Source organism: Lissotriton helveticus, chromosome 8 (genome assembly GCF_964261635.1).
Source record: "Lissotriton helveticus chromosome 8, aLisHel1.1, whole genome shotgun sequence".
Lineage (NCBI taxonomy): Eukaryota > Metazoa > Chordata > Amphibia > Caudata > Salamandridae > Lissotriton > Lissotriton helveticus.
The window spans coordinates 415,169,940-415,184,641 of NC_136069.1; the positions used below are offsets into that span (position 1 = coordinate 415,169,940).

Genomic DNA, 14,702 nt, shown 5'->3' on the forward strand with positions numbered 1-14,702 from the left:
CGTCACGCCTTCTACTCCACCTACTGTTACGCCTACTGTAATGTAATGCTATGTGTTTGCGCTATGTATATAAGTCAATGTTATGTTATTAAATGTTAGCGCGCTCATCCCAGACCTAGCCCCAGCAGCTGCTGGGTCATCCTATGCAGGTTGTCCTGATCCTGTCCTTATGCTGTATTAAACCTGCAAAACTCCTACTACCTCGAATCTTGACTCTTATTTATTGAGCTATCTGTTATGCTATAAGTCTAGTCAAAAATAGGGTATTATTTATTTATTTACCACACAATGGTGGTGTGTTTAAATATATTTTCTCGTTGCTATAAAGCCATGGTAAATGAAATAAAACTGCAGATGTATATATTATAAATAGTTAGTTTGATTTAAACACTCCGCTATATTACTGCAGCTCTCCTTTGATTCATACCGATCCATGAAGTAGGGAGGAAGTGTGTATGAATAATTCACAGTGTTATGGGTCCCACTGATGAATAGGTGCATGATTTGATACTTCAGGGAAAGGTAATGGAGTTCTAGAAATTATTTCTGGAGTAGCGCTGCATCAACTGGTTCTTTGGTTTGAGTGAACTACTACTTTGTCCTTATGAAATCTAAAAACAGTTACTTGATGGACCCAACTACTACCTCATCTTTATGAAACCTAAAAACAGTTACGTGGTGTAAAATGTGCAAATATCACCCTCTTGTAGAATTACTATCATTGATCGTTATAATGGAAATTTGCATGAAACATAGCTGTTGTCTGATTTGAGTATAGGCTGAAAGAGATATTACGCTAACTTTGACCAAACTGTTTTGCGTTCCAATGCCAAGACAAGCTTCAACACCACAGGAAATGTTCTAAACAGACCATGAAAAAAGTTAGTGATAATGCTTTGCTAAGATAATGAAGCAGCCTTTGGTTGGCCTCTAAACATGACATCCCTGCTAGGCAAACTCCAATGGATGTAGATGTTGAAGCCTACTCATGAAACATTCAGAAAGTTTTGGAGCAGCTGATCATGGATGCATGCAGTTGATTTTCATCATAGTAACAGCAGCATGATTTTCTATTTCAGATGATAGGTTTTGTTGGTTGAATGATATCAGCTAAGGGTCTATATATAACAAAAGGGAGAGTTAGGGAAATTACAAAAACTATGTGAGGTGGGAACTCCTGGTCCCCGAGATTAGATGTAACAACAAAGGAGGAGTACCCCCTGAGGGAGAGAAATAGAAAAGAATCTCTACTTCTAGAGCATAAAGCTCAGGTCAGCACAGTGTGCCCCAACCCATTATTGGACAGTGCATGTCCTTGAAGAAGACCCCTCACTCACCAACCTAGTTGGTGACATGCTTCATCATTGGGGTCCCACCCCATAGGCCGAGTGCCCATAGGTGTGCTGCGACACCTGATTACAGTGGAGCGGGTTACTTTATTTTATATGTGCATAAGATACAGTGATAAGTGTATTAAAAAGGGCCAAAGCTACTCACTTCAAGAGTTTATTCTTGAGTGTTTTGACCCTTATAAAAACATATGTGGCACCTGTGCCTAACTAGGAAGGCTTTGGTGTCTCAATAAGTGTGATATATTTAAAAATAGCGTAGTGTGCTATGTGAATCAAGTGAAGTTAGGTCTACATGTTTCAACCATATAAAAAAATTATTAGGTTTTCGTCAGGACCGTGATGATTGGACGGGGTGGTCCGCACTCGCTAAAGTGCGTCCAGCCCACGTTCAATTTACAGACCTCCAAACTGGTGATCTGGTGTGAAAAAAGGGTGTATTTTCCTGGTTCAGGAAAAAACCTGTAAAAGAAAAAGGTTGAGATTACCTACTGGGGAAAACACACACTGGTTTACATTTAAACAGTCATTGTGCTGGGTAGGCTCACCACGGTGAGGTGGTGATGTCGGTAAACCACATTATCAGCATTGTTATTTTTATTCGTGACCGTGGGTCATATGGTACGGTGCCCAGAGTGCTTCCAATAAGGCTGTGTGAATATAGTAAGTACACATCCTAGCGTTGTCAGAAGGTGACAATGTGCCTGGACAAATAGGGTTGAGGGAGGAAAAAGGAGAATGACGAGTGGTCGCCGTCAGAACGCTATGCCAATTGTGCTCGAATTCTGGAGAATGTGATTATCATGCTGACGGCTAGGGAAGTGGGCCACCAAATGGTCGGTTTATACTACTGTTGTAAACCTTATGATGTATAAAGAACACAAAGCTCTGCTGTGCTTACACTCAAAGCGGAGATTCCCGCTTTATAGGCATCGGAGTGTCCAAGACGGCAAAATCTGTTACCTATTGGTTGTTAAGAAAACAGGCAAATCGGGATCAGCATGTTGCCCGAAGTTTGTTCTTCACCGAACGCGACAGTGGTGCTGGGTGGCGGAGCCGCCCCGTATGTCTGTCTGCAAAATTACACTTACTTGCGGCTTCTGCTCATCTGGTAGAAAACCTACTTGGTTCTCGCTCCCAATGCCCCACGACGTGTTGCGTTGTGTTTGTGAGGCCGGGTAGGTGAAGTAAACTATGCTTTACTTCCTGGATGGGCGTGTCATCGTTCGTGACCCCGGGCGGGCCAATCAGTGGAATGCTGGGGGGTGGCGCCCGATTGGGTAACGAGCATGCGCAGATCATCCGGGTTGCGCGTAGGTATAGTAGCCATGGCAACCTCGGTGGTGGGGGCAGGACTGAGAAACGGTGTAAAGATTAATTACTTAATCCCGTTGGAAAACAAAGTCAAGAGAGCAAAAGTATGCAACTGAAGGAATTCCTCTCTTTCGGGTTGAAGGGGAGTTTTTTTAAAGCATGAACATGGAAAGGCAGGAATGTCGGACCGGTCGACCGGGCGAATTATTTATCATAGACGAACAAGGCGTCATGATTTTTGTACCGGTGTGTTTAAATTGAGAATTTTTTTTATTTTTTATTTTGGGATAAAAATTGTGAGATAAAAATTGGGATAAGAACATTAGGCAGTGGGATGGGCTCAAAAAGTTTGCAGAGGCGGTTATCCCATTACAGTATTCCACGGGATATTATCGTTTAAACCAGTTTTATGGGTTGAAAGTCTGTACATCCACCTCTGTTCCTTCTCGAACAGGCGTTGGTTCAGATTGGTCCCTGGTTTCACCTGCTCAATAATAGTCCATTGTGTTTCATCTGGTGTATGCCCTACCGATAGATAGTGTTCGGTGAGCTTAGTGTTGGCTTTTTTGCACCTAATGGTGCTACGGTGTTCTCCGATGCGTATTTTAACCTTTCTGCTTGTCATCCCCACATAATGCAGGTTACAGGGGCAAGTCAGTCTATACACAACGTTCTCGCTGTTACAATTTGTGTGTCCTCTGATCGTCCATATTTTGTTTGATTCCAGCTGTAGGGTTTTCGTATTCTCAGTAAAGGGGCATACGCTGCAACTGCCACATTTGTAGTGGCCTGTCACTTTTGGTAGACCCCAGATATTTAGTACCGTTTCTTGCTCCACCGTCTCTTTCTTAGGTCTGGTATTCACTACTGCATCTTTTATGCTTCGTGCCTTTCTGTAAGAGAACAGAGGTTTTTCCCATCTCAGGTTGCCAGTATTGAGTATACCCCAATGTTTCCCTATTATTTTGGTCACTTCGTTAGAGATGGTATTGTACGTAGTGACACACGTCAGAGGGGTTTCATCAATAGTTTTGGTTTGGTCCTCCAGTAAAGCAGCTCTCTGCTGATTCCTTGCTCGTTTTTGGCTTTTATGTAGAATCTTTGCGGGGTATCCCGGTTCTGTAGTTTGAGTGTTAGATCCTGGGCCTGTTGTTTATACTCATCGAGCTCACTGCAATTCCTACGGATCCGTAGATATTGGCCGTACGGCAGATTTTCGCGCAGCGGTCTCGGGTGGAAGCTTTCAAAGCGAAGTAGATTATTTTTGGCAGTAGGTTTGTAATGAGTGCTAGTGGATAATCTCCCATGCTTTTTCGTTATTGTCAGATCTAGAAAGACCAAGGTATTCGGGTCCTTCACGTAGGTAAACTTCAAATGGTCATCAAGTGTGTTGATCCAGTTGAAGAAAGATAGTTGCATATCTTCAGTGCCCTTCCATATGGTGAGCACGTCATCGATATACCTTCTCTATAGTAAGATGTTCGATCTGTAGGGGTTTGTATTATTCAGGATGTTTTTCTCCTCGAAGTCGTGTACATATAGGCCTGCCACGCTCGGGGCAAAAGTACTGCCCATAGATGTACCCCCGGTCTAGAGAAATATTTTGTCCTCATACTGGAAATAGTTTCTCTTGAGGGCTAGTCTTGCACACTCCAAGATAAATTCTCTAGGGGTTCTTAATGTCCATTCTGCCTTGTCCAGTACCTTCTTAAGTACCTCCAAAGTGGCATCCCGGGGGATGCTGGTATACAGGCTCTCAATGTCGAAACTCACCAGGATGGTGTCGTCGTCCACGGTGAGTTGCTCTAAGAGCCGCAGCACACTCTTTGTGTCTTGTAAGTATGTGCTTGTTTGTTGTACTAGAGTCTTAAAAAACACATCGCAAAAACAAGACAAAGGTTCCAAAAGAGAGCCCAAACCGGAGACAATGGGCCTGCCGGGCGGTGGTAATTTGTTCTTGTGCATTTTCGGGAGTGTGTAAAAGTAGGGAACCTTTCCTTCACTTTTACATAAGAAATCCGCCTCCTGTTTCGAGATGTAACCTTCGGCTTCTCCATATTCTACGAGTGATGTAATCTCGTTTCTCAGATCTTCCGTGGGATCTTATGTAAAAGTGAAGGAAAGGTTCCCTACTTTTACACACTCCCGAAAATGCACAAGAATAAATTACCACCGCCCGGCAGGCCCATTGTCTCCGGTTTGGGCTCTCTTTTGGAACCTTTGTCTTGTTTTTGCGATGTGTTTTTTAAGACTCTAGTACAACAAACAAGCACATACTTACAAGACACAAAGAGTGTGCTGCGGCTCTTAGAGCAACTCACCGTGGACACCATCCTGGTGAGTTTCGACATTGAGAGCCTGTATACCAGCACCCCCCAGGATGCCACTTTGGAGGTACTTAAGAAGGTACTGGACAAGGCAGAATGGACATCCAGAACCCCTAGAGAATTTATCTTGGAGTGTGCAAGACTAGCCCTCAAGAGAAACTATTTCCAGTATGAGGACAAAATATTTCTCCAGACCGGGGTACATCTATGGGCAGTACTTTTGCCCCGAGCGTGGCAGGCCTATATGTACACGACTTCGAGGAGAAATACATCCTGAATAATACAAACCCCTACAGATCGAACATCTTACTATGGAGAAGGTATATCGATGACGTGCTCACCATATGGAAGGGCACTGAAGATATGCTACTATCTTTCTTCAACTGGATCAACACACTTGATGACCATTTGAAATTTACCTACGTGAAGGACCCGAATACCTTGGTCTTTCAAGATCTGACAATAACGAAAAAGCACGGGAGATTATCCACTAGCACTCATTACAAACCTACTGCCAAAAATAATCTACTTCGCTTTGAAAGATTCCACCCGAGACCGCTGCGCGAAAATCTGCCGTACGGCCAATATCTACGGATCCGTAGGAATTGCAGTGAGCTCGACGAGTATAAACAACAGGCCCAGGATCTAACACTCAAACTACAGAACCGGGGATACCCCGCAAAGATTCTACATAAAAGCTAAAAACGAGCAAGGAATCAGCCGAGAGCTGCTTTACTGGAGGACCAAACCAAAACTATGGATGAAACCCCTCTGACGTGTGTCACTACGTACAATACCATCTCTAACGAAGTGACCAAAATAATAGGGAAACATTGGGGTATACTCAATACTGGCAACCTGAGATGGGAAAAACCTCTGTTCTCTTACAGAAAGGCACGAAGCATAAAAGATTCAGTAGTGAATACCAGACCTAAGAAAGAGACGGTGGAGCAAGAAACGGTACTCAATATCTGGGGTCTACCAAAAGTGACAGGCCACTACAAATGTGGCAGTTGCAGCGTATGCCCCTTTACTGAGAATACGAAAACCCTACAGCTGGAATCAAACAAAATATGGACGATCAGAGGACACACAAATTGTAACAGCGAGAACGTTGTGTATAGACTGACTTGCCCCTGTAACCTGCATTATGTGGGGATGACAAGCAGAAAGGTTAAAATACGCATCGGAGAACACCGTAGCACCATTAGGTGCAAAAAAGCCAACACTAAGCTCACCGAACACTATCTATCGGTAGGGCATACACCAGATGAAATACAATGGACTATTATTGAGCAGGTGAAACCAGGGACCAATCTGAACCAACGCCTGTTCGAGAAGGAACAGAGGTGGGTGTACAGACTTTCAACCCATAAAAAACTGGTTTAAACGATAATATCCCGTGGAATACTGTGATGGGATAACTGCCTCTGCAAACTTTTTGAGCCCATCCCACTGCCTATTGTTCTTATCCCAATTTTTATCTCACAATTTTTATCCCAACATTTTTTAAATTTTTTTTTTCTCAATTTAAACACACCGGTACAAAAATCATGACGCCTTGTTCGTCTATGATAAATAATTCGCTCGGTCGACCGGTCCGACATTCCTGCCTTTCCATGTTCATGCTTCAAAAAAACTCCCCTTCAACCCGAAAGAGAGGATTTCCTTCAGTTGCATACTTTTGCTCTCTTGACTTTGTTTTCCAACGGGATTAAGTAATTAATCTTTACACCGTTTCTCAGTCCTGCACCCACCACCGAGGTTGCCATGGCTACTATACCTACGCGCAACCCGGATGATCTGCGCATGCTCGGTACCCAATCGGGCGCCACCCCCCAGCATTCCGCTGATTGGCCCGCCCGGGGTCACGAACAATGGCACGCCCATCCAGGAAGTAAAGCATAGTTTACTTCACCTACCCGGCCTCACAAACACAACGCAACACGTTGTGGGGCATTGGGAGCGAGAACCAAGTAGGTTTTCTACCAGATGAGCAGAAGCCGCAAGTAAGTGTAATTTTGCAGACAGACATACGGGGCGGCTCCGCCACCCAGCACCACTGTCACGTTCGGTGAAGAACAAACTTCGGGCAACATGCTGATCCCGATTTGCCTGTTTTCTTAACAACCAATAGGTAACGGATTTTGCCGTCTTGGACACTCCGATGCCTATAAAGCGGGAATCTCCGCTTTGAGTGTAAGCACAGCAGAGCTTTGTGTTCTTTATACATCATAAGGTTTACAACAGTAGTATAAACCGACCATTTGGTGGCCCACTTCCCTAGCCGCCAGCATGATAATCACATTCTCCAGAATTCGAGCACAATTGGCATAGCGTTCTGACGGCGACCACTCGTCATTCTCCTTTTTTCTCCCACAACCCTATTTGTCCAGGCACATTGTCACCTTCTGACAACGCTAGGATGTGTATTTACTATAATCACACAGCCTTATTGAAAGCACTCTGGGCACCGTACCATATGACCCACGGTCACGAATAAAAATAACAATGCTGATAATGTGGTTTACCGACATCACCACCTCACCGTGGTGAGCCTACCCAGCACAATGACTGTTTAAATGTAACCCGTGTGTGTTTCCCCCAGTACGTAATCCCAACCTTTTTTTTTTTACAGGTTTTTTCCTGAACCAAGAAAATACACCCTTTTTTTCACACCAGATCACCAGTTTGGAGGTCTGTAAATTGAACGTGGGCTGGACGCACCTTAGCGAGTGCGGACCACCCCGTCCAATCATCACGGTCCTGAAAAAAAACTATAATTTTTTTATATGGTTGAAACATGTAGACCTAACTTCACCTGATTCACATAGCACACTACGCTATTTTTAAATATATCACACTTCTTGAGACACCAAAGCCTTCCTAGTTAGGCACAGGTGCCACATTTGTTTTTATAAAGGTCCAAACACTCAAGAATAAACTCTTGAAGTGAGTAGCTTTGGCTCTTTTTAATACACTTATCACTGTATCTTATGCACATATAAAACAAAGTAACCCGCTCCACTGTAATCAGGTGTCGCAGCACACCCTATGGGCACTCGGCCTATGGGGTGGGACCCCAATGATGAAGCATGTCACCAACTAGGTTGGTGAGTGAGGGGTCTTCTTCAAGGACATGCACTGTCCAATAATGGGTTGGGGCACACTGTGCTGACCTGAGCTTTATGCACTAGAAGTAGAGATTCTTTTCTATTTCTCTCCCTCAGGGGGTACTCCTCCTTTGTTGTTACATCAGCTAAGGGTCACCAGATCCTGCAGGAATCCGAGGTACTGATCAATCCTTATGACCAGTACTGCATGTTAAATCTGGATCACAGGGGAATTACATTACTGCACATCCCACTAAATGTCAAGGAAGCTCTTATTTTTAATTATTAGAACATTGGAATGCTGGGAGCTCTATTGAAAACAATGGAGCACTCCAGGCTTTTAATGGCCGGAAGAAGCCTGGAGCTCCAACATTCCAATGTTGTCGTACACAGCTGTTGCTGTGAACAAAGGCCTCACAGAGCCCAAGGGAAGTCCAATCCCCTGGGCTCTATAATAGGGTGACCATGCGTCCCCATTTTGCCAGGACGGTCCCGGTGTTTAACCAGCTGTCCCAGCAAATTTCAAGAAATTTAGCTCACGTCCCGGTTTTTAGAGAGGGTCGACTAAAAGCGGTGGGAGGTGTTTTTTATGTTTTACAAAGCAGGGATAGTTAGCAGTTGTTTCAAGAAAGCAATTTAATTAACAGGCAAACTACTGGGTTTAAAAATTGCATTTTATGTATGTTCTTACTGCTTGTTCTGTAATTCTCTGCTGAGGAGCGCTCTCATTGCTTGAAGTTAAATTATAGTCCTTCTTCTATTTTTGTGAAATGTCCCGGTTTTTGGCTTTAAAATTCTGGTCACCCTACTTCATGAGGTCTTTATTTTACTTGTTAGAACATCTACCCTCTAGTGGAAGAATGTTCTAATAGCCTTCTGGCCCTAAGTAGCTGGGCTATACCAGCATTAAAGTTCCGCTCCCTTATTAAAGGGCCAGAGCAAGCTTATAATAGCTCGCTACGGCAGGCTATATGGCTATAATAGTATTTGGCTACCAGGTTAGGAAATTGTTATAAGTTTGGTGCAGAGCCGCCCTTGCATTAGTAGGGACCTGGGCAGAGACAGAGATCCGGGGCCACAATATGAGAAAATGAAACTGTCTTTTTTAAATGTCGAGCAGCTTTGAGAACAGCAATCAAATAAGCACATCCCTGAGTAACATTTGTAGCTGTTCGTCTACTAAAGTCATCAATCACATCAATATAGTCACGTGAATGTGCCCTCAAATACCCAAAAAGCTGGAATGGCAGTGGTAATCTCAACAAGCATGTTCTGTTCTTCATTGTAATTGGCGCGTGTTTCAAGACCATCTAGGAGCACAGATTGAACAAGCAACTGTGTATACAATTTACCTTTGCTTATATACTAATTTCCATGGTGATAAGGGGAATAGCTGTCAAATGATAAACATTTTAAGCACATTGGACTATTGACATTGTTAACACTTTAAGAGGAACACAGGAATACGTTATAGAAGATTATAGAAATCGAGTGGTAAATTAGCATTTAAAAAAACACCAACTCATTGGATAGTCTAATGGTCTATTCCCATTGAAAATGTGAGTAATCTAGTTGCGAATAGTGCATTTTATAGTACGGTGGACCAGCAATATGAGTCACAACTTAATTGGATTTGAACAACACTTTAATAGATAGTATTTTCATATCCCTCATGGGTGGTTTGTTGGTTCTTCTGAAGAAGTTCTTGGAAATAGGTGTCCTGTGGTACATTCAGTTTAAAGCATATTGGGCCAGCAACAACGTTTACAATTTTATGAAATGTGAATACCACTTTAAAGGGTGAGTTGTAGGTCTCTACACAAGGAAGATGTGTGGGATTTATTTGTTTATGGTGCATGTTAAAGCATATTTGACCAGCAACGTTTGTCTAAACTTGAAAGGATTTAAAGGCTGCTTATGGAGGCATGTGGGGGATATCATTGCCCTAGTACAGCATTACTTTAAAAAAGTCATGCAGTAAAAAATCCAAGGATATGAGAACATGGGGAGTAGAGTGTAATGCTCGTCCATCTCATTGGCTTCAGGGATACCTTGCAACGTAGGGGATGAGTTGTTTCTATTACTGCAGTATCCTAACGCTGTACCGAGATTCTCACCATGACAATAGGTTATAATTTTGGAATGTGAATTATAAATAGGGCTCCCGGTATTATAGTATTCATTTTCTTAATATTTCAGTCTGCATGAATCCGTATCTTTTTTTGCCCATATTACTGATATTTATCCATATTTATTTTGTGTTTTGCGAACAAATGTCCTGAAATGGTTTATTTAACTGATAAACATCCACTCATACTTTAATGGCTATCGAGTTTAAGCAAATTAGGCAGCCAAATGTAAAAAGATACTACGCAAACATGTAAATATTAGCATTACATACAAATTTATGCTAACATATGCCTGTATTTAAGGAAATCTGGTCCTGGTTTTAACTTCCCATGATGTCTATCTGCTCAACCGGTGGCATGGAATTCATTAGGAACAGCATGAAGATTCACTCACAACAAGCTCAATATTCTGTTTATCCCACTTTTAAAAATAAATACAGACAGGAAACCCACTGTTTTTGGTCTATATTTATCTGTAAAAATGAAAAACTGGGAATCTTAATTATAAACCATCCTGTAGTAGAGAACGGTATTACTTCCTATGCATAATGCACAGGTATACCACTTGAAATGAACTGCATAATTCACTCCTTGTCCATCTCCCGCAGAAGCATCACTCAAGATGTAATGTTTCACTAAAAATTCTTACTCCAGAACTGTATCACTCCCAACAGCCTGGCACAGGAACACAGGATGTAACGCCGTCCAGTGTTTACATATAGCACGCCACAGCCCTTAATCTGTTATGCTAGCAAGATAATTATTAGAATTGTTTTGTTTATCATAGCTTGAGGACAGATCTGGAAAAACCAGTAGTGACCTATCATTCATTTTCAGAGGAAAATGATGATGGTTTAAAAAGACATGGCAAGCTACTTAGATATTTTGTGCACCTTCTGATTCTGTGAAGAGGTCTAATGTCAGCTTAAGGTTTCTGAACTACCCGTGGTACTGTTTAATATTTGTGCCAGGCTACTCTAAGTCCAAGGTAGAGGGCATTTTATTTTTATTTTGTGGTTTTCTAGAGTACAAACCATGGTCTATCAACCACCAGAGCACTGTATGAAGAGGAGACAATCATGGTTTGGGAGTTATTCAATTTCAAGGTGCATAGAAGAAAAGGAAATTATGAGTAATTCTTTGGTTAAGCTATCTACGGGGCTTTTGCTACAGGTCTTTTTGGCTTATAAACACATCCTGCTGAGACTCCTTGTGCTGGTCCCTTAACTTCCCTTTAACCAAGCCACATTGTTTAGATATGAGCCACATCTTTGAAAATTATTGGCTCTGGCTGAGGAGGAATGATATTAGGCCCTGCTCAAAGGCTTTGAACTGCTCTATTTTCTAATGATGTACCAAAACCATTCATCTTACTCCTGACCTCAGGAACTGCATAACAATGTTTACACGGGACTGTTATAACCTGGCTGAAACCAGCATCATGGCTGTGGCTTAAGGAAGGCTCCCTATAGAGGATATTACAGAAGCAGTGGGTAATTATCACCATGGTAGGGGTCTTACATCAGCACAGACCTCTTGGATTGCAGAATCTCTGGTTTCTGGTAAAAGAGAGAATGAAGACAAAATTCTTTTAGAGGTGATATGCCTCCCAATATAATTTGCTTTGGGACAGTGGCCACAATGAATGGCGGTGGATGGAAAAAAAATTTAAGCAGCTCTGGGTACATACACAAGCCCATCATCAAAGCCTAAAACAACCCTGCTAATGGAGATCCTAATATGGGCAGGAAAGTTCTTTGAACACTTGCAATCTCTTTTACCATTAATGAATCTGGGTACATGCCTTTTGAAGAATCATGAGCCCTATCACAAATAGTGATAATTTGTATCTGCCTGGTTGTACCTACTCTTCATTTTATTAGCACCAAATTCCCTTACACTGCCATTCTTTCTACCTTTACATGCCTTTCTATTTTCAATTCTTTATTAAAGTGGATTGTCTGACATGTTACCCAAGACATGCATGGTACTGAAACAGCAGTCGCAACAGACCCCGGATTTATCTTGATTTATCTTGAAAGTGAGTTATGTACTTTAGTGTTGATACACCAAGGCCCTTAAGTGACATGGTGAGACCAGGAATCAGTACTACATACTACTGTACTACTACATAGTACTACATACTACATGACATACAGACAGACCACCTACTGCTTAGTACCTTCACTGCAATTGTTCTTTATAATCAACCTTACTATCATCTAAGGATAAGGAGCTAAGCACGTTTTGACATACATGATTCAATAGTAATTCATTCATAATACAACTAAGACAAAAGGAAACTGAAAATCAAATAGAACATTCTATGCATTTCCATTTATATATAAGGCTTATTTTAATAAAAAGGTTTACATTTCACTACATACCTGAATCCAAAGGACATCACAAAAGGGGTTATGGCATTCTTAATTTTACTGTTCAAAACAAAATAGAATAATTACTAAATATTTCACATAAACTTGTATTAAAATTTTAATTATGATAATGCATTTAATCGAAGATACATTTCTGTATAACATTTAATATCAACGGCAATAACTTACTAGCACTTATATCAGCTAAACTTACATAAAATGTACCATTGCAAAGAACTGAAACGTTAACAAGAAACATGAAAAAATGAAATACCAGGGGCCGAGCTCAAACATAATTCTATTCAAAATAAAGATATAGGCAAGTAGAGCAAAATTCGGCCATTTGTATATCACCATGACAAAGCAGTTCCCTGGCTTTCGTGGAATGTTCTTTCATTTTAATAGAGGATAGCTCCAGAGCAAAGGTGCAAGAGATGATGCAGCTTCCAGTAGTGGTCTTACACCTAGTGGTAGGACCAGAAACATATTCTCAAAGCTGTTTAATTCAGTCTGGTGTGGTCTATACCACACATGCTTTTTGGAATGATAAAACACCCTCACATCCTCCTATGAAACGGAACACCCTCAACAGTTCCTTCTTTAGGAATATAGGCCATCAGTGTGATGGTTTTGACCAGTGGCAGAAGGGTAGGCATACGAAATATACTGCATTCTAAGATTAATGGAGTCATCATAAAGGGAGAGAGATACAAGAGGTGAATCAGATGGTATTTGATGACCTCATTAGAGACAGAACAGAAATCGCCCATCTTATTTCTTTAGGACCAATGGAAGTCACACCAGCACCTCTTACAAGGGAATAGCCTGAAGGATAGTCCATGGAGGATAGATTACTGTAGCCTGTCATGTGAGGACCGGAGTCTGCTAGGGTTCTTTGCTCACGCCTTTTCTCTTCCATCTGACCATAGAGTGGATCATGAATCAAGAAGACATATATAGCAGGGAGAGGGAATAGGATTACGGAGACTCCTTGGATGCACCTCAACGACCTGGACTTTGCAGACGACCTGGCCCTACTCTCCCATATCAATCAGCAGATGCAAGAGAAGACCAACAATGTGACAGTCCCTTCCGCACAGCTTAGCCTTAACATCCACAGGGGAAAAACAAAGATCCTGAAGGCTAATAGGGCCAGCAGAGTAGCAGCTACTCTTACAGGTGATGCACTGGAAGAGTTTGAGACCTTCACCTACCTGGGCAATGTCACAGACAAGCAGGACAGCACAGACGCAATGTCAAGGCAAGAATCGTAAAAGCAATGGGCGCCTTCGTTCAGCTCAAGGAGATCTGGACCTCCAAGGACCTAACGCTGCAAACCAAGACCAGGCTTTTTAACATCAACATAAAATCAATCCTTCTGTATGAAAAGTGACCAACAGCAAAAAAGTCCAAACATTCATCAACACCTGTCTGAGGACCATCCTCCAAATCCACTGGCCAAACCCCATCAGCAACAACAATCTATGGCAGTAGGCTTCCCAACTCCCTGGCCATGAAAAAATCATGAAAAGATGCTGGGGCTAGTTCAGTCATGTCACGACCCCCTCCTGGACCCCCTTCTGCAACCTCTGTGTAAATGGCCTACGTTGTATTCCTCCTTTGGCGTTTAATGGCTTGCTATTTTGCCATGGTTGATATTCCCCAGAGCCTTAGGATCCATTGCACTGGAGTCTGCCAAGCATTTCCCCAGAACATGTTAACCAACAGAGTACCTTGCACCCGCTGTTGCTAGGGCCAAGGTGTGGCTTTCCATTGTACACATGTGAGCGAAAGTGATACATCCATTTCCTGCTTAATTGGTTTCATCCGCCAAGTTGCACCTGCCCTTCCTGAAGGGTCAAACTATTGTACAAATATGTGTTTCCTTTAGGGGTCTTTGAAAACCTTCCAATCTTCCACATGCTCCACATGCCACATGTGAACCAGCTACTTCTATTGATTCCCTACATGGTACATAAGCTGCACCCAAACCCTCGATCCCTGCTTGAACATGCCCAAAACGTCTCACTCACTTGTAGAATCAGCCTGAATCAAGCAGCGCTCAAGTCTTCCTCAGGCCAAGTTGTTCTGTGGT

At 42.3% G+C, this 14,702-nt stretch overlaps 1 protein-coding gene across 3 annotated transcripts in view; it reads right to left on the reverse strand.

Annotated features, from left to right (window-relative positions):
• LOC144772725 (phosphatidylinositol 3,4,5-trisphosphate 3-phosphatase TPTE2-like) overlaps positions 1 to 14,702 on the reverse strand; it is a 298,439-nt gene that overhangs the window by 168,548 nt on the left and 115,189 nt on the right. For all 3 annotated transcript variants that reach the window (XM_078657252.1, XM_078657251.1, XM_078657254.1), the window contains exon 4: positions 12,620 to 12,667. In XM_078657252.1, coding sequence (XP_078513378.1) covers positions 12,620 to 12,667 — 48 coding nt within the window. The remainder of the gene's footprint in view (positions 1 to 12,619; positions 12,668 to 14,702) is intronic.